Here is a 21,818-nt window from a genome sequence, read left to right as displayed (position 1 = left end):
TGCAGACAAGTCACTTTGGAAAATACAAAGCACTCAAGAGCCAATCTACTCTATATTCTATCTACGCAGAATTTGCTTTACTTATCACATGCTCTATTCATTCTTAGGTAGTGCCCAGTGCTTAACAATTAATATATGCGCGGTATTTCTTTCCCAACCAATCATCTTCAACTCGCAGCCTAAACCAGGTATCGATTATCAAACATATAAAGTCTTCAAGACTATAAATACTACAACGAGGACAAAATCAACATATATCACCAACTCTCATAATGCCAACCTCACCTTCTCCACCACTATCCTACACACAACCCGCATCTCTCGAGGCCTTCGCCTCTACTCCAGATGTCTTCCGAGCTGCCCACCCCCCAATTGAGCACCTCATAGCTGGCGCCCTAGTCACCAATCCCCGAGGTCAAGTCCTTCTTCTCCGCCGCGCAGCTCACGACTCCTGGCCTCTGCTATGGGAAGTCCCCGGTGGTTGTGTCGATGACTCAGACCATGGCCTCGTTGCTGCAGCAGTGCGTGAACTCTGGGAAGAAGCCGGACTACGCGCAAAGGCCGTAAAAGCCGTGGTAGGAATTGCACCTATCACAGAGCCGATGCCTGATGATCCTCTAGAGAAGGACTTGGAGGTTCTGTATGACATGCTTGTGTTTCGTGCAGATGATGGAGTCTGGGGAAAGTTGACGGTCTGGGTCGAAGTGGAGAGCTGTGACGAAGTCAAGATCGATGAGAATGAACATGTCGAGTTTGCGTGGGTGACAGAGGAAGAAGCACTGCAGAATAAGTTCAAGGATGGCAAGAAGTTGGAGTTCGTGAGCGAGGGAGTGAAGAGGAACGTCCTCGAAGGCTTCAGGCTGTGGAAAGAGGAAAGCGAGGCAAGCAGATAAGCCAAAGTGGCCAGCAACAAAAATCATCAGCGGTAATGAAAGGGATCAGCATGAGAGGAGACTTCATGTGCTCATTACTCGTCTATAGTCACACACACACAGTCCTCACCCCTTCTAAAAGCATCAAAAACAAACACCGAGACCTCATTGAGAAACCAGCAAAGACACACAAAAGACACCACACCGCACCACACCGATCGGAGATAAAATAAATAACAGGACATTTCATTGATCCCATGAACCGCCTAGCATACAGATCCGAGTTCATATCGTAAGAATCGACGTCTCATCATCTCTGCCAAGTCTAGAGAAAACGAACTGCCTATAGTAGCCTTGCCTCAGTGTTCGTTCAGCCAAAGCAAGTAAACTTTTTCAGTCCCTCTCCTGCTTTTCACCCTCTCCCTCATATTCATCAATCAAGGAAGTCAACATGCGGCCTAGACGTTTTTGGGGGAAATCAAAAAGAGTAAAAAAAAAAAAGGAAACATAAAGAGATAAAAAAGAGCTGTGATCATTCAAATGCATGCCACGTTTCAGTCCATTCATCCATCCGTTCATCCATCCATTCGCCGCCATTCTTTTGCTTTTGTCTCGAAACGCCAAAGGTCAAATGCTCAAAAATGCCCTCTCCAGCCCCCTGAGCGAGTGAAGTGGGTGTCGAGGTTGATCATGAGTAAGTCCAACGTGTGGCGGTCAGACGAGGAAAACAGGATGCCGTGGTCGATTAGAACCGGCGGAGAGATTTCAATTCCATGCCCTGAGCAACCTGTGATGCTAGATTGTCGAGGATAACGAGAAGAGCAGGCAACAAGTTTCGAACCAGCCTTGTTTAGAACCAGTTTCAAAACCATCGCTTGCAATCGAGTGTAAGATGGGTGTCATTTACGAGAGAATAGCAAAGTCCAAGATGATCACTACTCTTAACTACGAGCTAAGTGACTCGCATCTTGTGAACAGGCATTCTCAGTCGTCAAACCATAGAGAAACGAGGCGATTGGTACACATTCTAGGGTGCCATCGCACGTCCCTGGCGACCTTTCTTGTTGGGCACTGTAGTCCAACCGTCGTCGTCAGCTGTGGGTGTAGCAGGCTCGGCATCAGTAGAGGCGGATTGTTGAGCAGCTGATCCGTTGGAGCGGAGAGGTCCAGCCCGTGCCTCTCGAATGCCGCCACGGCCACCACGACCGCCTCGAGGTCCAGCTCCTCCACGGGGTCCTCGTTGATCGTTTGAGGCAGAGCGCCAGCTTGAAGCTTCGGTTGCTCTTGACTTGGGAGCACCCTCTCGGGGCTCGCGGTTTCGGATAGGAACCTTCTGCTCGCCATTGGCGCCCTCAGCAACTTCAGCCTTGGGTTCTGTTGTCTCTTGGGATGTCTCAGGCGTCTCCTTAGTCTCGGCAGCTTCAGCGGCTTGCTTGGCTTCAGCGGCCTCAGCGGCCTCAGCAGCCTCAGCCTCAGCCTTGGCAGCAGCCTCTTTCGCCAATTTTCGTTCCTCCTTGGCCTTCTCATCGGCCTCCTTCTTCTCCTGGATAGCCTGCAGGCGCTTGACCTCAATCTCCTTCTCCCTTGCTGCGGTATCGATAGGACGAGCGGCGCCGAAGGGGCTGGCCTTAGCATCAGAGCCCTGGGATGCTGATGAAGCATCGGGGGCCTCGGAGACGGTTCGCTTCTGGAGGTTCAAGCGAGGACGACCACCTTGGGCAGGTGCGGCGTTAGAAAGAGCGGGAGATGGGGGTGCGCTACCGTCGGGGGAAGCAGCCTTGGCGGCATCGGGGCGCATTCTCTCGCGCCACTGCATGTCCTTCTCAGCAGCAGTGGCAGTTCGCTCAGGTCGCTCAGGGCGTTCAGGACGAGGACGAGAACCACCCTCGCGAGCCTCGCCCCAAGCAGGAGAGTCCCGGCGGTTGCCTCGGTAAGACTCACTACGGTCACCAAGCACATCGGGAGAAGCGCGGGGGCGGCTTCCGTCTCGGGATCCGGAACCCTCTTGAGGAGAAAGAGGAGCCAGGGGTCCATGTCGCTCCCAAGTGAACTCACGTTGGGGACGAGACTCGAAAGCAGGATCACGAGGTCGTCGCTCACGGTCACCGAAATCACGAGCACCACCCCTTGACGGGGCATCGGGCAGAGGTCCCTTGCGGTCCCAGTTACCCATCTCACGGATAGAGTCACCTCGGCCAGGATCGCCGCCACGAGCTGTAATTGACGGTTAGATAAAGGTTAAGGTTTCATGGATAGATGCAAACTTACGAGGATCGGCGACCTTGATCTTGATCATTCGCCCGTTGAAGTTCTCGCCATCAAAGGTAAGAGCCTTCTTGAGGCCATCGAGAGTCTCGAATTCGACGTAACCGAAACCCTTGGGGCGCTGCAGCTCACGGTCCTCGATAAGGCGGACGTTGACGACACCACAGTCAGCGAGATATTCACCCACGGCGTCGTTGGTAACATCGTAGGAAAGGTTGCCCAAGTGAGCGGTATAAGGAGGCTTGTCGGGGAGGGTTTGAGGGGCAGCTTCGCGAACGGAGAAACCTGCGCCAGTTAGTTTTGACAGTCAAATTACAGCGACATCAACACATACCCCGGTCCTGCCAGCTGGAAGCAGCGTTGTTGTTATACCGAGGGCGGTCGGAAGGGGGCAGAGCCTGAGTGCCTAAAAATGGTCAGTCCACCATGGGTCGAAAGTATCGTATGAAAGCGACAGGACATACCAGTGACTGGGAATGAGTTAGCGATGGGACACATCTATAGATTTGAAGTGAAAGTGCTTACCGTAAGAGGTTTCCTCTACCTCATCAGCCCAAGATGAGCCTCCACCAAAACCTATAAGTCCAAGTCAGTATGGGGTCAACGAGGGGCATCACAGCCAAGTCCGCTGTGCGGCGGGGTGCACAGGCGAGGGGCGGGACATACTGTCAGCCAGAAAGTCCCCAAGGGACATCTTCTGCTGTTCCTTCTTCTTAGGAGCTGGCGAGAGATTAGCATTTGCTTACAAGACATACCAAACTGTCATAGAGGGGTGCTCACCCATGATTGCGGTTAGGCGAACACGCGCAACGATTCTAGGACCGATGCGCGCACGAATGCAAAGGGCGAAGCCGACCGGGGTTTCAGCTTTCGCTTCAGTGAGGATAACGAGATCGGATCGCTTTGTAGCCGGGAACGGAAGAACCGAATACCGGAATGTCGATTATTTCTGTCGAGAAACTTGCGTTGCAGAGTGTTGATGTGCCCCGACTAACGTTGCCGTGTCTGGGGTTGACGAGTTGAAATTTGCTCGGCGTATGGGAAAAAATGATGATGGAGGCGCCAGTTGAGGGTTGCCTTAATTTTGCCAGTCCTGAAGTGGGCGCTAGCCCTTTTTAGTGCGGGACCCACCAATTAACCCCTCCACTCGATTGATGTCTCGCTTGCATCTCCTCAGAAGCACCAGTAACAGCCCCTAAAAGACCCGGAAACCGTAGTTACACTTTGAGGTTCAAGCAGCTGATTTTGTTTAACAGAGCTTATGAGATCTCGGCCAGATACATCAAGCCAACGCAACCCAGAAATTCTCAGGTCTTTCGCATACGGTACTTTATGCGGCATGTACAATTAATTACATGCCTTGATAAAGATCAAAACGGCTCATAATTTCCACACATGGCAATCAAGTACCAACGATAAATACCCGTTTATTAATTGTCATTCGCCTCATCTCTTTACTAAATTTGACAATTCATTGCATCGTATCACATTACTACATATTCATCTCAACTATAGCCTTTCACGAGTCAAACTCCCCCAAAAGGACACCAGCTCACAGACATTTTTTATGTACGGATTCGAGCCCACCCAATTGGCCCACGGCCCGTGTCATGTCACGGGTTTTCATACCCAAATTTATGGTGGCTCTCTACGATTGGCCTTTGCCTGCTTAGGAAAACTTGAGATTCAGATGCAGCGAGAGCCTCACCAACCTCACTATCAAGTTTGACAAACGACCGGTGCAGCGAGTCATGTAACATTATTATTTTCCCCTCTAATATTGTAATTATATCAGTCATTTGAAGTAACCGACATTCATTCTCTTCTTCTCCTCACCGGCCTCCTTCATATCCATCCTCATACACATCCATCATGGCCAACGATAGAAATCAAGAGCCTCAAATGGTGTCTGTACGCCAACGGCAGTCATCTCGTGGTTTGTTTTCTCCCGAGGTTGTTGACCTCGTGGTACCTCCATTGAAATTCGGTGGTTACGCCGGTAAGCTGCTTCATGCGTCCTCGCACACCCCATATTGACATCAAGCAGGGACTGCAGGTATTTTGGCAGGTGTCGGAGGCTCAATCTTCCAAGAGGCAAATCCCATAGTCTGGGGAGCATTCTCTGGATTTCAATGGTTTACATTGGGAACAAGCTTCTGGTGTAAGTTTACTCACCAAAACCATGTATTGGCCAGCGGACTGACCTCTCAAGTCACCAGGAGTATTGTTGTAAAAGCATGGGGCGGTGAAGAAAGGCTCAAAAATGGCGACAAGACAATTGCCAGCGCAATAGCTGGCACAGCAGCTGGTTCGGTGGGTGGCTTGATCCGTAAGTCATACCACACTGTCGCCGCTTTCTTCTTACTGACCCTGTGACCAGGAGGGCCAAAAAACATTCTTCCCGCGATGCTTGTCTTCACAACAGTGGGAGCTGGTGGCCAAATGATCGCAAACCGAATGGCAACTCGAAAGCCGAAGGTTCACGATGAGAACGAATCATTCTGGACCCGATGGTCTCCCCTTAAGAAGCTTACGGATCAGGAGTATAGGGATATGATGTCAGAAAAGATGCTGAGGATAGACGCTGATATTGCACTTATTGATGATCGCATCGCTGAATTAAAAAAGCAGGCCGAAGATGAAGAACTGAAAGGCTCGTCAACATAATAATACTCATGTTTAAGTTGATTCAATTCTCTCTGATTTTGTCATGACCTGTTGAATTCCATGCTCTGCTCGCTGGCCTGAAAAGACTATTGGCTATCAGAAAGCGGCATGCAATCTGCTAGCAAGATACAGAACATCCTAATCGGCTTCCTTGACAAGGTATGCGGGTAATTGTTGAGTGAAACCATGGACTAGTCAACATTAGTTGGATCTCTGTTGTTTCAGGGCCTTGACATGCTAGACATCCATAGTTGAAGCTGGAGTGAGCATACAAAGTATTTCGCGTATTTGTATTCTTTACTAATCTTGACTCTTCCAGACTGACAACGCATAACACAGCAACTTTCACTGTTCAATGCAACCTCGTAACGAATATTGTTGCTCAGTAACTGCTAGGGTGGGATGATACCACAGTGCTATGACACGCTACTGTATTACGAGTTGGATCACTGCCGCGGCGGAATGAAGCAAGAATGACGCAGCTCGAGGGAACTGAGTCAAAATTTGTGGCAGACGAAATAACAATTCCCCTGGGGAACAACGGAGCAACAATCTGTGTGGCTTGGCGGCGACAGATTTTGTTTCTTGTACCTGACTGTCGAGGTTCACGTCTGATGGTGCGCACGTTTTGGTGGCGCTAGGGTAACGAAGCTATCATTGCTACAGTACAAAGCATTCTGGGGTGCATGTTTGATAACGTGGTCCGAGTTCGAAGTGACTCGAGGAACGTTGCAGATAGACTCCAAACTTTGCTGCAAACGAGTATGTCAGTGCTGCAAAATGACTTGTGCGGTTAAATCGCATAAGAGAAATATATTGCGGATATCTATGAGAAACTTTAAATAAAAACAATTACAAAACGTTCATGGAGATGAATATCCGATCCTCCACGGAACTCAAAGAGACATGTATTCCCCGCACTTTGACTGGAAGAATGGGTAACCAATGGCAAAGAAAGCACTGTCGTTATTTGTTGATAAGGCACGGGAAAATTCTAACGCTCGTATGTGGTACAGGACAGTACACGCGGTTCAAACGGAAGATCGGCTCTGACGGTTATTGTTAAGGCTGGTATGGAGATCCTTAGCACGGTGCATTACCCGGGTGTCGCAAAGGGAGATGAATGCATTTAATGTCTCATGAAAGTAGGTAATTATCTCCTTTAATGTCGACAGTCGTAACACTGCGGAGTTGTTGAGATTGGTGATCATCAACAAATAAAATGTCTTACTATGTAGCTACTAGCAGACATCGTTTGTTCCCTGCTAATGAGCTAGGCCCGTGCTTCTGCCCTAACTGATCTAACGAAGTGAGGCTCGTGGCTTCAGCTTGGAGTCCTCTGAGTGGAGGCCTTCTCGAATCGATCCAACCTAACCTTGGAGAGCTTGGGTGCTTGCAGTAGTTAGTAGCAGTACGTACTCGTTATCGCTTCGTGGGTTGTAAGCAGTTCGTCCAAAGACGGACGCATGAGTCTAAGCGACCAATCCAGTCCATCGCCATCCAATATCCGTCCATCTTCAACGCTACGTATCTCGGACCATAGCCGTTTCTTTCCTTTCACAACCTACCTACTTAACCTAATAACTTTGCATACCCCCCGCCAAAAGTCACGATTTCAAGGGAATCGACGTTTTTCGCATCCGTCCCTGCCTTGTACTCCTGCGGCAGAGTAACACTCCTTTTCCTAACAACCTACAATCCTCGTGGATCCGGACCCCCTTGACGTCACAAATCTCCCCCGAATCCCCTTAGAGCATCACGTTTCGATATACTTTCCGTCGATCCCGATAAATAAGCCAGCTTTGAATTTACTTTCCGCTCTGCTGTCCGCCAATCATCCCTGCTCCGGACGCGAGGATATATACTTCAACCTTTCGACGTTCTGCTCACAGCGCATCCTTTTGCGCGTTACCGTTCGGTCGAATCTCGACGGGAGTACCAGTAAGGAACTCAAAATCCGGCAATATCGACACCTAATTCGACAAAAGCCCGCGGTGATGGCATAGCCCGCCTATCAATTGGTTGCACACAAAGTGAAGGCATGATATCTCTTCCACAAGCAGGAAACGTAAGTTGCGATACCACGCCACCTTACACCGCTCGTAGCTAATTCCATGTCTCTTCGCAGTTGACTTGGTGGGAGAGGCTCGTGGGGGCCTTCGCAACATGGCTCTCCTCAACCCGACCTTCGTCTTCGGCTGTATAGTCCTCTTATATCTATCATCCTTTGTCCTCCTAGCCGTCTTTCGAATTATTACCGGTATCTCTATTCAAAGAATTGGCTACTTCTCCTTGCGCCGACTAGCATATACACCTCGAGATGGATGTAGGATAGAGATTAGGGGCCTGGGGCTCCACGTTCATCGACCAACCTTCGCCCAGCCAACATGGCTCAGTATTGTTCTAAGCGAGCTCGTCGTAACATTAGATATCAACGAGCTGGAAGGAAACAAACAGGTCGACGTAGACCCCGAGGACAGCGATGCCGAAACGTCGAAGGATAAAAAACCGGACGCCAAAACTACTGCCCGACAACAACCACAGCTACCGCGACGAGCTACGAGCACGGTTGTCCGAAGCGAAACATGGAAGAAACTTACGAATATCAAAGAAAAGATCAAGCGGTTGCATAGGAATATCAGTTGGCTCAAGCTGGTCGACGTTGTCGCGACAAACTCAGCTGTGAATATCGTTGACGTGGGCAATGTCCAGGTCGGAAGCTTCACTCTCGCGGTCGATACGCGCCGAAAGATGGTCGATCGTGTACGCTTTTTCGCCCGTCTAGCTGATCGCCATGGCAAGGACCAACAAGCGGAATGGACTGTCTCGTTGCGTAGCGTCTTGTTCACAGCTGATGGAAATGAATCCATGGAAGTTCTTGACCAGCTGTTTATCAACGTTCATGGACATCTATACAAGTCCATGGATGGTTTGCGCGAAGCCGCCGTGGCTATCAAGATGGGTCGACTGCATATTCCGTTCGATGATCTGCAAACGTGCATGAGCCGACTCAAGCAAAGGAGAGCTGAGGTCAAAACTCCTGGGGCAGAGGAGGAGCCCGTGGATATTTTCTTGGGCAAGGTTGCACAGGAAATCGACGATCCTGGAACCACGAACGAGGACTTGATGAGGACGGTGTCTGATTCCAAAGAGTTTTTCAGCTCTATCCTACGCGGCATCAAGGAGATTCAGTTTGCTGTGAGCTTTCTGGGTATGAGCAAGAAGGTCCAGTCTATCAAGCCTGGGTCTACCCCAATCCAGCTGAACGCAGCTATGAAAGAGGTTGGAATAGATCTTCACAGGTTGGACTCCAAGTCACCAGCACACAGGATGTATTTCCCCGCCGAGGCCATTGCGCACGAGGCATTGGCTGCTGCTCTGTCTATATCTGTTGGCTTGGACGATGGACATGGTCAACCTGAACGCCTTCTCTACGTCCCGATGGCCACGACTACGATCAAGACAACACTACTCTCCAAAACCGTAGAAGTTCTGCGAGCCAGTACCGTGGACGAGAGAAACGCCAACATCATGTTTGCTAACTCTGTTGTTACGTCGCCTTCGGTAGATCTGGACCCTCACCATTTGCCGCTCCTTATCGCCTTATTCAAGTCAAAACCTAGAGCACCAAGAGCGCAGAATGATAACCACCATCTGATCTCGCGCCTACTGCCCAAAGCGAATTACAAGTTCTCTATGCACGAACCTGTAGTTCGTATAAAGCTACAACCTTTGCAAAAAGCCGAGGATCCAGATGATTTCGATCTCATCATTTCCTCGATCTCCTCGATATCACTCGACGTGGAGTCTTCCCATAGCCTTATGGCAGATATGCATTATTCCCTTGATGGCTCTTTCAGACTTCAATCGCACGACCTTTACTACCAGACCAATAATGGTGAGCGGTTTAACTTGATTACCACAGAATCACTCGATATGAAACTACACCTGGGCGCTCGGCCAGATGTTTACGTTGATGTATCTGGTAACCTTCAGTCTGCCTCGATCAGTATGGTCAGACCTGAGATTATCGATGGGCTTCGCCAAATAGTTCAGGAGTTACGCATTGATGTGGAACCAGAAAAGGGCACGATTTCACGACCCAGGGGTGGCCAGAACTTCTTACGATCCATGCCTAACTGGCTATTGAGAGCCCAGTTTGACGCGTCGGATTTCAATGTGGAGATCGCAGGCATTGACGAGGAGATCTCAGATGATACTCGTGGAGTATTTCTCCATTGGGATACTGTCTCAACCGAATACCGTGCCCATCGACTTGACGGACTTCAACGCCGGGCTTCCAGAAGACGCGCCAACAGTCGTTCTATCAGTCAGTCCGACTCGGAGTGGACTCCTCCTTCGAGCTCCCCACGGCCCAAAAAGAAACCGCAGAACATCGGCGATGGGCGAAAGCTTACACTCTTTGCCAGTGGAATCGAGGCACAAATCATGGATGCTGTTGATACACTCGAGCCAGAACCCTTCCTCAGTGTACCGAGACTTGAGCTTTCTCTCAGCGCGGCAAGCGATGCCAGTGGTCCAACTTTTAACATACAAGTTGGTGTCCGTTCGATCCGTGCTAAGTACTCTCTCTACCGGCATTACGCCATTGGGGTTGCTGTCATGACATTGCGCAAAGCTTTCATGCAAAGCGGACGTGACATTCCACGAACGAAGCAACATGGAAGCTATGTTGATATCATTCCTAGTGCCAACCGGCTGGCGCCTCCAGGAACTCCCGATTTCGACCCTGGCTCGTCCACTATTACACCAGAATTGGTTACTCTCGATTTCAAAGCAGCGCTCGTGCAGCTTAAAGCCGATATGCCTCACGATCCAGCCATGATGCTACATATGTATGGTTTAGAATTAGGCCGCCAGAGATGGTCTACGCCCTACATCGCTGCGAAACTTGTGCGGCTTTATACAGAGCCACCACGCATGCGCAACGTTTGGGCGAGGTTGGTCAGCATCAAATCAGGACGCCTCGATTTCCGAGAATCTCGTCGAAAAACAGCTTATGGGGGTGTTGTCGACGAGAAAATGGTGGACATCGTGACTGAGGCCGTTCGTATCGCGGTACCACACGAGGTTATCGTCAGCCGCGTGAGTGACAACTTCATCAATGTGATTAAAGCAGTTCAGCAGCTTCACCATCGTTTCAAGACGGGTACCAATGAGTACATCCTCGAGAAGAAGCCCGAAGGACCAAAGTCGGTTCCCAAAGTGTCAGTACGCACACGAAACTTTTTATTCGAGCTCGAAGATGGTGGCTTTGAGTGGAAACTAGGCATGATTTACCGCACTGGTCTTATTGAACAAACACAGCGACTTGCCCGAGAAAATGCTTTCAAGGTCAAACTCAAGAGAGTCCGTGAAGAGGAGATAAGACGAGGCAGCAGCAAATTCCGATCTCGATCAACTTTCCCCAGGGGACGGCCTGAAATGGGCGATAGACCAAGCAGCAGAAGTCGGAGTGCAGACGCTTTCGAAGGAACAGATGCACGACCAAGCTCCCAATATGGAAGAATTCCACGATACAACCCCAACATCGAATCTCTTCGTGTCAACGGTGTTTCAAAAGTTACTGAACACTATGCTCGAGGCCATCTGGACATGTTCAATGCCCAAAGCTGGAAGAAGCGGATTGACCGCGCCTACCAAATGTCTCAAGACAGCATGAAAGAGTCTCGCGGCCAGTTCTGGGGTGCCAACCAAATCCCCGAAGATATGGAAGACTCCGAAAATCTACTGGAGGTACCCCCAAGACCAGCGCTCATGGCCGCCGTCATCAGTGACTTGCACTTTATGATCGACAAGCCGACATTCCCTATGAAAGACCTGCCAGATTTCCTTCATAAGATCGGCAAAGGGATGCCAAAGGATATGCAGTATAGTTTACTGGTGCCGATGCACCTCAGTATTGCCATGGGCGAGGCTAAGGTGACGCTGCGGGATTATCCATTGCCTTTAGTGCATATTCCACCGATGAAATACGGACAGTCTGCCAAAATCCAAGCTGTGTCATTGAAGGCAAATTTCGTTGTCGCCGAGGAGTTCAGGGGAGTTGAGTCGACGCGGAGGGTTCGAGTCAACGTTGTCCCACCAAGAAGCACGCTCCCAGGTTCTTCGAATGAAGGCAGTTTTGCCATCGAAGTCAGACGTACAATAGGGCCTGTCAAGTCTTACTCAGATGTTTACATGGACGTCAATAGTGCTCTTCCTACGCGGATCACTTGGGGTCCTTGTTACCAGCCTGCCATTCAGGACATGATGATGGTGATTGAATCGTTTACTAAACCTCAATTTGATCCATCAGAACGTGTTGGTTTCTGGGACAAACTGCGACTTAACTTCCACTCCAGGATACACATGTCTTGGAAGGGGGATGGAGATGTTCATCTGGCTCTTAAGGGTACACGCGATCCGTATGCAATGACTGGCAATGGAGCCGGTTTCCTCATGTGCTGGCGAAACGACATCAGATGGAACATAAACGCTGACGATGACCCCAAAGGATTCATCTCAGTCGAAAGTGGCGAGTACATCCTCGCAGTGCCTGATTATAGCCATGAAGTTCGAGACCAGGCCCGGCGACTTTACGATGCTGAAGGTCACCTGCCTGAAGACAACTACAAATCCGAGGCGAGCTTTAAGAAGGTTGTCATGAAGCTGTCAGGCAAGGTCAAGGTCATGGCTGGCCTCATCTTCGAACGTGCTATTGAGGACGGCCAGCGAAGCTTTGAGTTTCGCCCTCATTATGACATCGTCCTCAAAAATCCACACTTCGCTAAACCTGATGCGAACGGTCTTCCATACGATGCAATGCGTGGTTTCCGAAGCCGACACATCCATCTTTCTATTGCGATCCATGCACCAGCTGATCGTGACTGGCTGTCAGATAGTCCAGAGCCCTCCCGAAGCTACAACACTATCCATCTCACCCCCCGTTTCTTCACCCACTTCTTCAATTGGTGGGGCTTGTTTGGACAGCCGCTGTCATTGCCAATTCGTCAAGGTAGTCTCTTCCCTGGCCGTGAAAAGAACAGCAAGAAATTTGGCCGACATCTTGCAACTGTTAAGTACAACATTTTGCTCGCTCCACTTTTCCTCAGTCACATCTACAAGCACAAGGATGTCGAAGACCATTCTGAAAATGCAGTCTCTGCAACTGGTTTGAAGGTGCGATTTGACAGCTTTTCACTTGACCTTCATCAACGCCGAGAAGAGTTTAATACCCTTGGTAAAGGAAAACATGGTGACGACACCAGTAAAACATCAGGTATCAAGATTCATGCTGCCCAGCTTGACCTCGTTAGCGCCGATGTCCGAGCAGTGTCAGCAAGTTTGAAGGGAACAACCACAGAGGCCATTAAGAAAGGATCTATCGCAACATTGATGAGCGAATCTGACGAGAAGCCTGACTTGTCTCGGTTTACTATTCCGGACAATGACTTCAGTTGGATTGATATGGATGATTTTGTCGAGCTTGACTGGATAACACCCACGGAGCCTCACCCTGACACCAAAATTTTACCCCTGGCATACGCCCCTCGCCTGACATATTTCAGACAAACAGACATTGGCGGTGTTATCGCTGGAGACCCAACACGAACTAGTCCTTTTGGAAGCGAACCCACACATTTCTGTGTGATGAGACACGATGACGATCCCCGTCGAATCCAGGGCCAGCTTATTAGGGATCGTCTTGATCAGCTGGGCAGACAAATGGAATCTCATGATCGTGAGATGGGCGAAGCGGAGTTGAGGGTTATCAAATGCGATGCAAAAGACCGAGTTGCCGTGGAAGAATTCAAGGCTTTCCAGAAACATACCGACGTGCTGCAAGAGAAGAAGGAATTCCTTGAATCAATGCTGAACCAGGCCAAGATTCGTGCTCCGTCAAGTACTAACAGGAGCAGTAATGATGGCCGTAAGCAATCAGGCGAGTCTTCCATCCCTTTCCAGGATGAGACCATGGAAATCCCAGCAACCAGCGAGTTTGAAAGCGAGTTCAACAATCGCTTTGTTATCCACAACCTGCAACTCAAGTGGAATAACACCCTGCGAAATATCGTGCTTCGATACCTTCACCAAAACAGCCAAAGACGTGGTTTCACCTACTACCTTTCGCGGCCTGCTATCAAGTTTATCCTTGACATTGTCGAAGAGCAGAACAAAGCTAAGTCAAACAACAAGCCAGGCAAGGCCAAATCAACACACAGTCGACAAGGCGGCAGAAGGAGTTCTCGCGCATCTAGCATCCATGATGACGAAACCCCTCTGGATATCGAAGAGCGCATTAAACGCATTCTCAATGACGGTCGCAAGTTTACATCGGCTACCTGGGGCACTAACGCCGAGGGCTTTGTTGAGGGGTCGATCGAAGATCTGGTGACCGGAATTGCCGAAGAATTCACTCCCCAAAGTAGCTATCACATTCGAATCATTGCTCCGCAGATTCAACTCCAGAGCGACAAGAACAAGAAGAATGTGGTGCTAGCAACTGCTAAGGGTATGGAGCTGAAGGTTATGGAAGTCATGGAGAAGGAGAGAATCTCAGACAATGTCAGCGGTCTCGTTCAGCGCCGATTCTTGGTCAATATGGATAGTGTCCAGTTCTTTGTCACACATCGCAAGTGGTTCCAAACCAGCCTTGTGTCGATGTATGTTGGAAGCAAATACGGTGCACCAAGCGGTTCCTCTTGGCCTCCATGGGTTCCTATCGAGGTGGTTTTTGACTTCCAGGCGGATCCTTTCGGTTTCAAGCGCGTTGTCCAGAAAACTTCGGCCATGGTTCGGTATGATAAGTTCAATACCTTGCGCCTGAAGTACAACGATGAGGTGAATACGGACGGAAACGAAAACGCTTCTCAAGTCAATATGGAGAACCGCATGGACAATCTTTGGGTCGAGTTCCCAACCGCAAGAGCTCTCTGCAACTCATCGCAGTACTATGCACTGTATGTCATTGTACTTGATCTCCTCATGTACAACGAACCCATGGAGAAGACGCGTAGTGAGCGCTTGGAAAAGATCATCCTCGCCTCGGACTTCAGCGACTTGAGTGGTGCTCCGGCTATGGTTCAGAAGCTGCAACAACGCATCAGGCAGATGGAAGAGATCAAGGACCATTTCCAGATCTATGCGAAACATCTCGATAAGAAGGGTTGGCAAGACAGATTGCACCTCGAGAAAGATCTGGCAGCTTGTGAGGATGAATTATTCTTCATGATGAAGGCCATTACCTCTTCACAGAGAAAGTATGATGTCAATTCGGATGACAGTACTGGTCTTCTCAAGTGGAACATTACCATTCGAGACATCGTTTGGCATCTCATGCAAGATTCGAATGAACCTTTGGTGGAGCTGCAGCTTAAGGACCTCGAGTATGACCGCACAGACAACTCCGATGGTTCTCATGTAAACCTCATTCGTGTTGGTAAGGTCCTTGGCCTCAACCTGTTACCGGATGCCACATACCCTGAGATGATCGCACCATATATCGATCCTGAGAAGCCGCATACCCAGGAGGGTGAGCACAAGGAGATGATCCGAGTGTATTGGTACATGTTGGAGGCTATAGCAGGCATTCCAGTGATGGACCGCTTTGAGGTCAATTTGTTCCCAATCAAGGTACAATTAGAGCGAGAAGTTGGCAAGCGACTTTTTGAGTATATTTTCCCTGGTATCAATGGAGAAAAGTCGGCCGGCACCAAGAACGACTCCCCGTTCATGCTGAAGCAGGTCACGGCTGATGGAGAGGAGGACGAGGATTATGAAGATGGCAACGGCCTGACACCTTCGTACACACGACAATCATCCTCATCGTCTTTCTCAGCAGGCTCAGGTTCACTCGAGCTTCGACTAAGACCTACTTTGACATCCAACACCAAGACTGAAGCGCCCCCTGGAAAGGCCTTGAGTGTCAACACGGGCAATGAAGGCCATTCTTTCCGCCTCTTCCGTACTCCTGGAACTTCCAAGACTATGCTTAAGAAGGCATCCCATGAGTCTCTCCGATCTAACATGGGTCCAAGAGTTGGCCTTACGCGTGCTTCCACGGGTCTTTCTTCTAGGGAAGGTCGCGAGTCAAGGGACGGCGATAAGAAGTCACGCTTCGGACTGGGAAAGAAACACCACAATGAAAAGCAGCAGTCAGACGACCTTACTAAGATGATGACCCGTGCCAGCCAGTACATGACGTTTTCGTCCATCAAAATGCCTTCTGTGGTGCTTTGCCTGAGCTACCGTGGCAAAGACAATCGCAACATTGAGGATGTGCACGACTTTGTCTTCAGGATGCCCAGCATTGAGTGGGAGAATAAGACATGGTCCAATCTGGATCTAGCCCTGGCTCTTAAGAAGGCGGTTGTGAAGGCCTTGATCTCGCATACAGGTGCACTTATTGGGAACAAATTTTCAAAACATCGACCCAATGCCGAACAGCGAGACAAGTTACGGGTACTGGCCAACAGCTCAGTCCTCATTGCACCGTCCTCTTCAGGTGGCTCTCAACACTACCCTGGCAGTCTGAACGATAGCGACGATTCCAGTCTATACGGTTCATCTCCTGTGGACTTCTCCCGATCACCTCCTAGAAGCATTCGAGCCGGAAGCACACACAGTAGTGTACGACCAGGATCTGCTATGCGACGACGCAGTCGAAGCTCGAGTGTCAAGAGTCGAAGATCGCATCGTAACGGTGGCACAGGCCATGGCCTGCAAGCTCCCCATGGCCCTAATGTGCCCGCTTTCCTGATGATGACGCCGCCAACCCCCATTGATGATCATCATCGTAACGACAGGCATCATCACGGCGTGGAGCTTTTACGGCCAGCTACCGCAAGTCCACAAAGCAGCATACACAGCATGAATAACAGCATGTATAGCCAGCAGGGCCAGACATATGGAATAACACCAAGCAATTCCCATGCTAGCAGTGTAAACAGCGCCAGCACTCACAGCAGTATTCCGGTGCCTGTCGCCCAACAGCACAGGCCCGGGTTTAGAAGAATTCCGACGGGCATCGAACGACCTGCGTCGAGCATGAGCAATCACGATTCTGGGGTACGAAGGAAGAACGGCGCAAGCAACCTCAAAGACAAGCTTAGCGCGCTCACATCTCGTATTGGCAACAGGGAAAGCAGCAGCCCCTCACAGCAAGAGGATGATTCGGAGGCCGTTGACGACCAGTTGACACCCGCAGGACCTATAAGTAGATCTAGGCGGTCTTCAAGCCACACGGGGTCACGACTCAGCTGGACTCCCAGCAGGATGAAAACGGGATAAAAGTAGGGAGATATCAAGTGGCTTGTTAGTGGCAGTGATATGGGTGGTGCAGTATATAGAATCTAGGCAAAAAGGCGTATTGGGTAGGACTAGAGGTGGCATTTTCCATTCTTTTGCATATTTGATGTCCAATATGAAGGAGGAAGATGGAGAACATATATCATAGCATAGCGAGCGAATTGGGTGGAGCAAGTGTTGTTCTAGGAACAGGATAGGATGAGCCCTAGATCAGTCTTTATGGAAACGAGGGCAACCTCAGCAAAAGACTGGCTGGCGGAATTTTTATTTGTAATACAAAAGAATTGATATATCGCGTTCATTTATCATGGTCGATCTTATGTGAAGTTTTCAACTGTTTGTTCATTGTTCAAATTATATGACTTCCATGGTATATTCCACCTCCAGTTTATCCAACCACCAAATGCTATGTCCGTCTCTGCGCCCCTTATAACCAGGCGATGTTGTAGACGTAATAAAGAACGCTCAACGTGAAGAAATTATATATGCGTATGCAGAAGCAGATCTCTAGGATCATTTATAATAAAGTTCTATAGACAATTGATCGTCTACTGTCGTCGACCGAGGATGTTGAACAGACTTGTCCTGGGGTTCTCGATGGCACCGTCAAAGGTCCTTGCTCGGTTGGCTTCACTCTCGGGAGTGTTGTACTTTGCAAAAGAGCGATCGAACTTGGCTGATGTGGTGGCCAATTGGGAGGTCACGTAGCTAGCGACGAGAGCGAAGCTGCCAACAGCAACGACAACGGGGAGAGCCCTTTAATAATTGTTAGGATATCGGTGGAGATGAGTTGCTGCAAGTTATGGGGACTTACTTGGGGTATGCGGCAGGCTTAGCGAGAGCAGGTCTAGCGATGGCGGCCATTGTGTAAGTGGGTGCGGTGTAAGTGTAAGTGTAAGTGAAGATATAGACACTTTTTGAGATGATGGTGAGTTGAGAAGACTGGACTGGACTGGACTGGACTGTACTGATGAAGGTGATGACAAGAAATCACTCCATTTTGACGAGTTCGACCAAGTCTCTTATACTAATTTACATTGTTGTCAACTTTTTTTGCGCTGTCGATCATGAGCCGTAGGATTCTCAATTGCCAATTGAGAGTCGGTCGATGGTGGTGTGATTGTAGGTGCTGGCCCCTGGGCTGTCTGACCTATTCGGGCGATTCCGGGGAACAAGGGCATTCCAGATTTGGAAACTTGGGGAATGGAGAGGATATGATCATTTTGAAACGTATTTTCCATCATGATAATAATAATATGCATTTTACTATTATTTTTATTTGAGATAGTTATTTTGTGGTTTGTTGATGTTTTGTTTGTTTATGTGGAGCATAACAGCCTTGCATTGACTGTGACTTATTGCTCTGTGCTATAATAATACGGTATAATTATCTCAAAGTATACAAATACAGACATTGGACATGACTGCTATGTCGATATGTCTATGCAATTCGGCTCTTGCCGGAATGAAGCCTTCAGCAACTGTCGACCTCTATCAACCCCTGACCTCATGCTCCCTCTTCAGGCTCTGAACATCTGACCATGTCAAGGCGGGGTCCACCGAACACCAGCAGCAGCCAACACAAGGTGACAGTTTTTGGCTCAGCCTGGCCTTGTCTCCTGTCAGTGGCAAACCTGCTGAACCAGCTCAGTGGTGCCATACCCCAGATAATATCGAACAAGGACGAGAATGCGACGCCCAGTCCCGACGATGAGGAACTTGGAAGCCTGATTCTGTTTGTGTCTGTGGACCTGTAATCCACGGCATGTGATTTGCAGTTGACAGTTGCGTTGGTGTTTTGCTCAGAATTGACTTTGCCATATTTTGGGTCTCGTCAGATCATTTCTCAGTCTTGGGAAATGATCTTCAGCGGAAGAAGTTCTTGTTATTATACACGTGAGCCAGCGTTACCTGCCTCTTATTAGCGACGATGATGAGGGATAACGCTCAAGTTGCGTTCGTGGTTCTCATCTTGATCAACGCTTATACCTACCATCCCTCATTGATCTTCATTCATCCGTTCCTTCGTGAGTTTTCCGGCGAGTCTTGTGTTGGCTCTGGTGGTGAGACCTGTCTTTAATACAATACCCAACCGGTCTTGATGCGCAGTCATAACCAACGTAGTAACAGCATCATCTTCATCGTTATTGGTGATCATCAGCTCATGCCTTTTCGAACTATAGCACACCCGACGGATTATCCTACCCTCAATGACCAAAGCAGGCATCTCGAGCTGCAAGGATCACGTCCATCTTTCAAGTCGTGAATTCATGTCGTTCTGGTCTGGAGATTTTAGCCCGAACTACTTTTATAGCTAAGTCGTACCAGGGTGGGATATCACTGAGCCCATTTCCCCAATGTGACTACTCGCACCAGAAATCCAAAACTGCCATTCCAAGGAAAACCCTCATGGCGAAATGCGTGTCGTTTCCTGGTACGTGCAGCTTGCCTGCGTAGCGGATCCTCAGTCTGTTCATCACAACTGCCAACGATGGTGCAGTTGCGTTTTGAAGTGGAATGTATTGTGCTTGGGCCAGATCGATCCAGCAAATTTCGTTCAGGGAGATCTTGAACTCTTTCAAGACGGCAAGGTCGCCGGGAGCCGAGTATGCAACGCCAATCACATATCTTCCTTCCCGCCACTCAACGAATCTGCGCCTCAGGTTCTCTACAGATATGGCCTCTGTGTCACCGAAACAGAAACGTTCCACTCCGGGCACGCTGTCTTGGACGGCAAACTGATAAGTTCGAATGAGATCTGATAGGTTATCAAGTTTGAAACGATTTTGGATGACGTCTCGGAGATCCCTGGTGTCCAGTATAGCCACACCGAGATGGAACGACTTGATCCTCATCTTCCATTCCCCCTCCAGTTCCTGGGGCAGCCTCCTGGCTTTGTCAGTGTCAACGCAGATGAGTCTGACGTCTCTCATATTGCTGCCTCGAAGCCGGGTTTGCAGCCTGGATTCCATGTCCTTTTTTGAGCTTTGAGTGAGGTAATAGCCGAATACCATTCGAATCATCTCAATTGCTCTGAGCCTCCTGACCAACCTGAAATCCTTAGGGTTATTGTACAGCTCTCTTGAATAAGGTGTTTACAGTGACCATCCCACCATGTAATTCAGTCTCTTCTTTTTTCCTTCCGGAGTCATGCTGGCTAGTTTGGCCTTGAACTTAGCTTCTTCCTCTAGTAAGTTTGCAGTCAAAAACCGTTTATGACGCTCTAGCTTGTCCTGCTGTAGGTCCATTTCTGGTGGTTCCTGTGTTTTTTTCTCTGATTCTGATTCTGATTCTGATTCTGATTCTGATTCTGATTCTGGTTCTGGTTTTGATATTGGTGGTCTCTTTCGTGGTGACTTGTCTTTTGATGATCTCTCAGGGATCTTTCTTGCCTTCGTGGTCTTTCTGTCTTGTGTTTCTGTGAATCATGTATCGGGTCTCTTGGTGGTGCCCACTCTGAAGTTGGGACAAACGTGAGTCTCGTGGGTGGTGGTGGTTTCTCTTCTGATGACGGTTTTGGTTGTGATGGTTTCGATGGTAGTCTCACTGAATAGTTCCTTATCTTATAATTCTGAGCACGCCATAGCATGCTCGGCAAGGCCCGCGGCCTCACGTAGACCTTGAACATGAGTATGTACCCGAGTGCCCAAATGAGGTGTGATACTTTCCGGCTAAAGGTTGATGGGCTGTGATTCGTTAAGTCCTGGACAAAGACGGCTTGGTGTTGAGTTTGATGAGAATTCAACGGCTTGGCACGTGACCCCACCTACAGCCTGAGGCGTAAAGGAAACAAGCTGTGCAGTGCTGGCATGAATTGTTGCCAAATTACTCTTCGCAATGATAACAAATGTCTTGAAGCTACATAGAACGTCGCTTTATATCGCCTGGCGTGGTAGATCTCATCGATACTTGGAAGCATGGTTCAATGGCAGATGATCAGCGATAGCGGGCTGTAAGTCAATTGCTACAAAACGTGGTTGATAAGCTTAAACCAAGTCGGACCCAAAATCACTCGACATCAACAAAAGAGGAACATGGCAGCTGCTACAGACCAATTCAATGATAACCAATGCATTGTGGGCTGCTTGGTAGAAGCACATTACTTAGAACTGTGACTATTAGACCATACACGAACTGACTGGACGAATGGAATTCTTACAAGAAACGCCAATTTTCTCCCTCAGACTTTTCCTTTGTGGCTTATAAGAACTCTCCTGAAACTCTAAACTTTTACAGGCAACGTTGCCGCCGTCACACCAGACATTTTATTAGATAGATATTTATTGGGGAACCCAGACCGAGGTCGAGTAAGGGGATCGGACCGACTCCAGATTTTTGCGCGAATGTTGGTGGGTTGAAATTCTTTACAGTTCCACATTTGAGCTTACTTGAACCTGGTTGAGAATCATAAGATGGGGGAGCCTGTGTCGTTGATGAAGTGATTTACTGAGTTGAGAAGTGAAGATATGTTTATATCGCTACTATTTTGAGTGTGAGAATGCAACAACACTCAGCTCTCATTGGCTGGGTATGATCGCGTACCTGTTTACAGAGCCTCTGCTGCACTTCCATAACCAAGACAAGACTCTAAACCGTCCCCCATGGGCAATTATTCAGCCCCCCAACCCCAGTAGTCTATACAAACTATTACCATTGAATATCCACCAAACTCCGTGACCCACGGCCCGAACAGGAACCCAAAGC

The 21,818-nt window shown here is 49.0% G+C and overlaps 7 protein-coding genes across 9 annotated transcripts; 5 read left to right on the top strand and 2 right to left on the bottom strand.

Moving 5' to 3' along the window:
* Window positions 1-85: 85 nt before the first annotated feature.
* On the bottom strand, window positions 86-4,272 carry FOXG_10472 (uncharacterized protein). Its single transcript, XM_018389820.1, has 7 exons — window positions 3,918-4,272; window positions 3,804-3,857; window positions 3,663-3,713; window positions 3,602-3,607; window positions 3,472-3,543; window positions 3,141-3,422; window positions 86-3,086 (listed from the first exon to the last, which is right to left on the bottom strand). The coding sequence occupies exons 1-7, from the start codon at window positions 3,919-3,921 to the stop codon at window positions 1,900-1,902; spliced, it is 1,656 nt and encodes a 551-aa protein (XP_018248159.1). The 5' UTR covers window positions 3,922-4,272; the 3' UTR covers window positions 86-1,899.
* On the top strand, window positions 273-893 carry FOXG_10473 (uncharacterized protein; the record flags this gene model as incomplete). The annotated part of the gene is made up of 1 exon (XM_018389821.1): window positions 273-893. One exon carries the CDS (start codon window positions 273-275, stop codon window positions 891-893), a length of 621 nt encoding a protein of 206 aa, XP_018248160.1.
* Window positions 4,273-4,435: 163 nt separating the features above from the next.
* Window positions 4,436-5,908, top strand: FOXG_10471 (uncharacterized protein; the record flags this gene model as incomplete). 2 transcript variants are annotated; one of them, XM_018389819.1, is made up of 4 exons in its annotated part: window positions 4,436-5,136; window positions 5,185-5,298; window positions 5,350-5,466; window positions 5,518-5,908. In XM_018389819.1, exons 1-4 carry the CDS (start codon window positions 5,010-5,012, stop codon window positions 5,802-5,804), a joined length of 645 nt encoding a protein of 214 aa, XP_018248158.1. In that variant the 5' UTR covers window positions 4,436-5,009. The 2 variants fall into 2 exon arrangements, with proteins under 2 accessions (XP_018248158.1, XP_018248157.1); XM_018389818.1 differs by having other exon boundaries at window positions 4,594-5,136; window positions 5,185-5,466; window positions 5,518-5,804.
* A 1,394-nt stretch (window positions 5,909-7,302) lies between these two features.
* FOXG_10470 (uncharacterized protein) lies at window positions 7,303-18,180 on the top strand. The gene is made up of 2 exons (XM_018389817.1): window positions 7,303-7,872; window positions 7,933-18,180. Exon 2 carries the CDS (start codon window positions 7,971-7,973, stop codon window positions 17,094-17,096), a length of 9,126 nt encoding a protein of 3,041 aa, XP_018248156.1. The 5' UTR covers window positions 7,303-7,872; window positions 7,933-7,970; the 3' UTR covers window positions 17,097-18,180.
* FOXG_10469 (uncharacterized protein) lies at window positions 17,304-18,217 on the bottom strand. The gene is made up of 2 exons (XM_018389816.1): window positions 17,929-18,217; window positions 17,304-17,870 (listed from the first exon to the last, which is right to left on the bottom strand). Exons 1-2 carry the CDS (start codon window positions 17,976-17,978, stop codon window positions 17,663-17,665), a joined length of 258 nt encoding a protein of 85 aa, XP_018248155.1. The 5' UTR covers window positions 17,979-18,217; the 3' UTR covers window positions 17,304-17,662.
* A 438-nt stretch (window positions 18,218-18,655) lies between these two features.
* On the top strand, window positions 18,656-18,871 carry FOXG_20307 (uncharacterized protein; the record flags this gene model as incomplete). Its single annotated transcript, XM_018400576.1, has 1 exon — window positions 18,656-18,871. The coding sequence occupies one exon, from the start codon at window positions 18,656-18,658 to the stop codon at window positions 18,869-18,871; it is 216 nt and encodes a 71-aa protein (XP_018248154.1).
* A 660-nt stretch (window positions 18,872-19,531) lies between these two features.
* On the top strand, window positions 19,532-19,876 carry FOXG_20306 (uncharacterized protein; the record flags this gene model as incomplete). Of its 2 annotated transcripts, XM_018400575.1 has the most annotated exons (2): window positions 19,532-19,720; window positions 19,778-19,876. In XM_018400575.1, the coding sequence occupies 2 exons, from the start codon at window positions 19,532-19,534 to the stop codon at window positions 19,874-19,876; spliced, it is 288 nt and encodes a 95-aa protein (XP_018248153.1). The 2 variants fall into 2 exon arrangements, with proteins under 2 accessions (XP_018248153.1, XP_018248152.1); XM_018400574.1 differs by having other exon boundaries at window positions 19,532-19,876.
* Between the last annotated feature and the right edge of the window lie 1,942 nt (window positions 19,877-21,818).

Source organism: Fusarium oxysporum, chromosome 7 (assembly GCF_000149955.1).
Source record: "Fusarium oxysporum f. sp. lycopersici 4287 chromosome 7, whole genome shotgun sequence".
NCBI classification, from domain to species: Eukaryota; Fungi; Ascomycota; class Sordariomycetes; order Hypocreales; family Nectriaceae; genus Fusarium; species Fusarium oxysporum.
The sequence above is the reverse complement of the archived record's forward strand: the minus strand, read 5'-3'. Positions and strand labels throughout refer to the sequence as shown.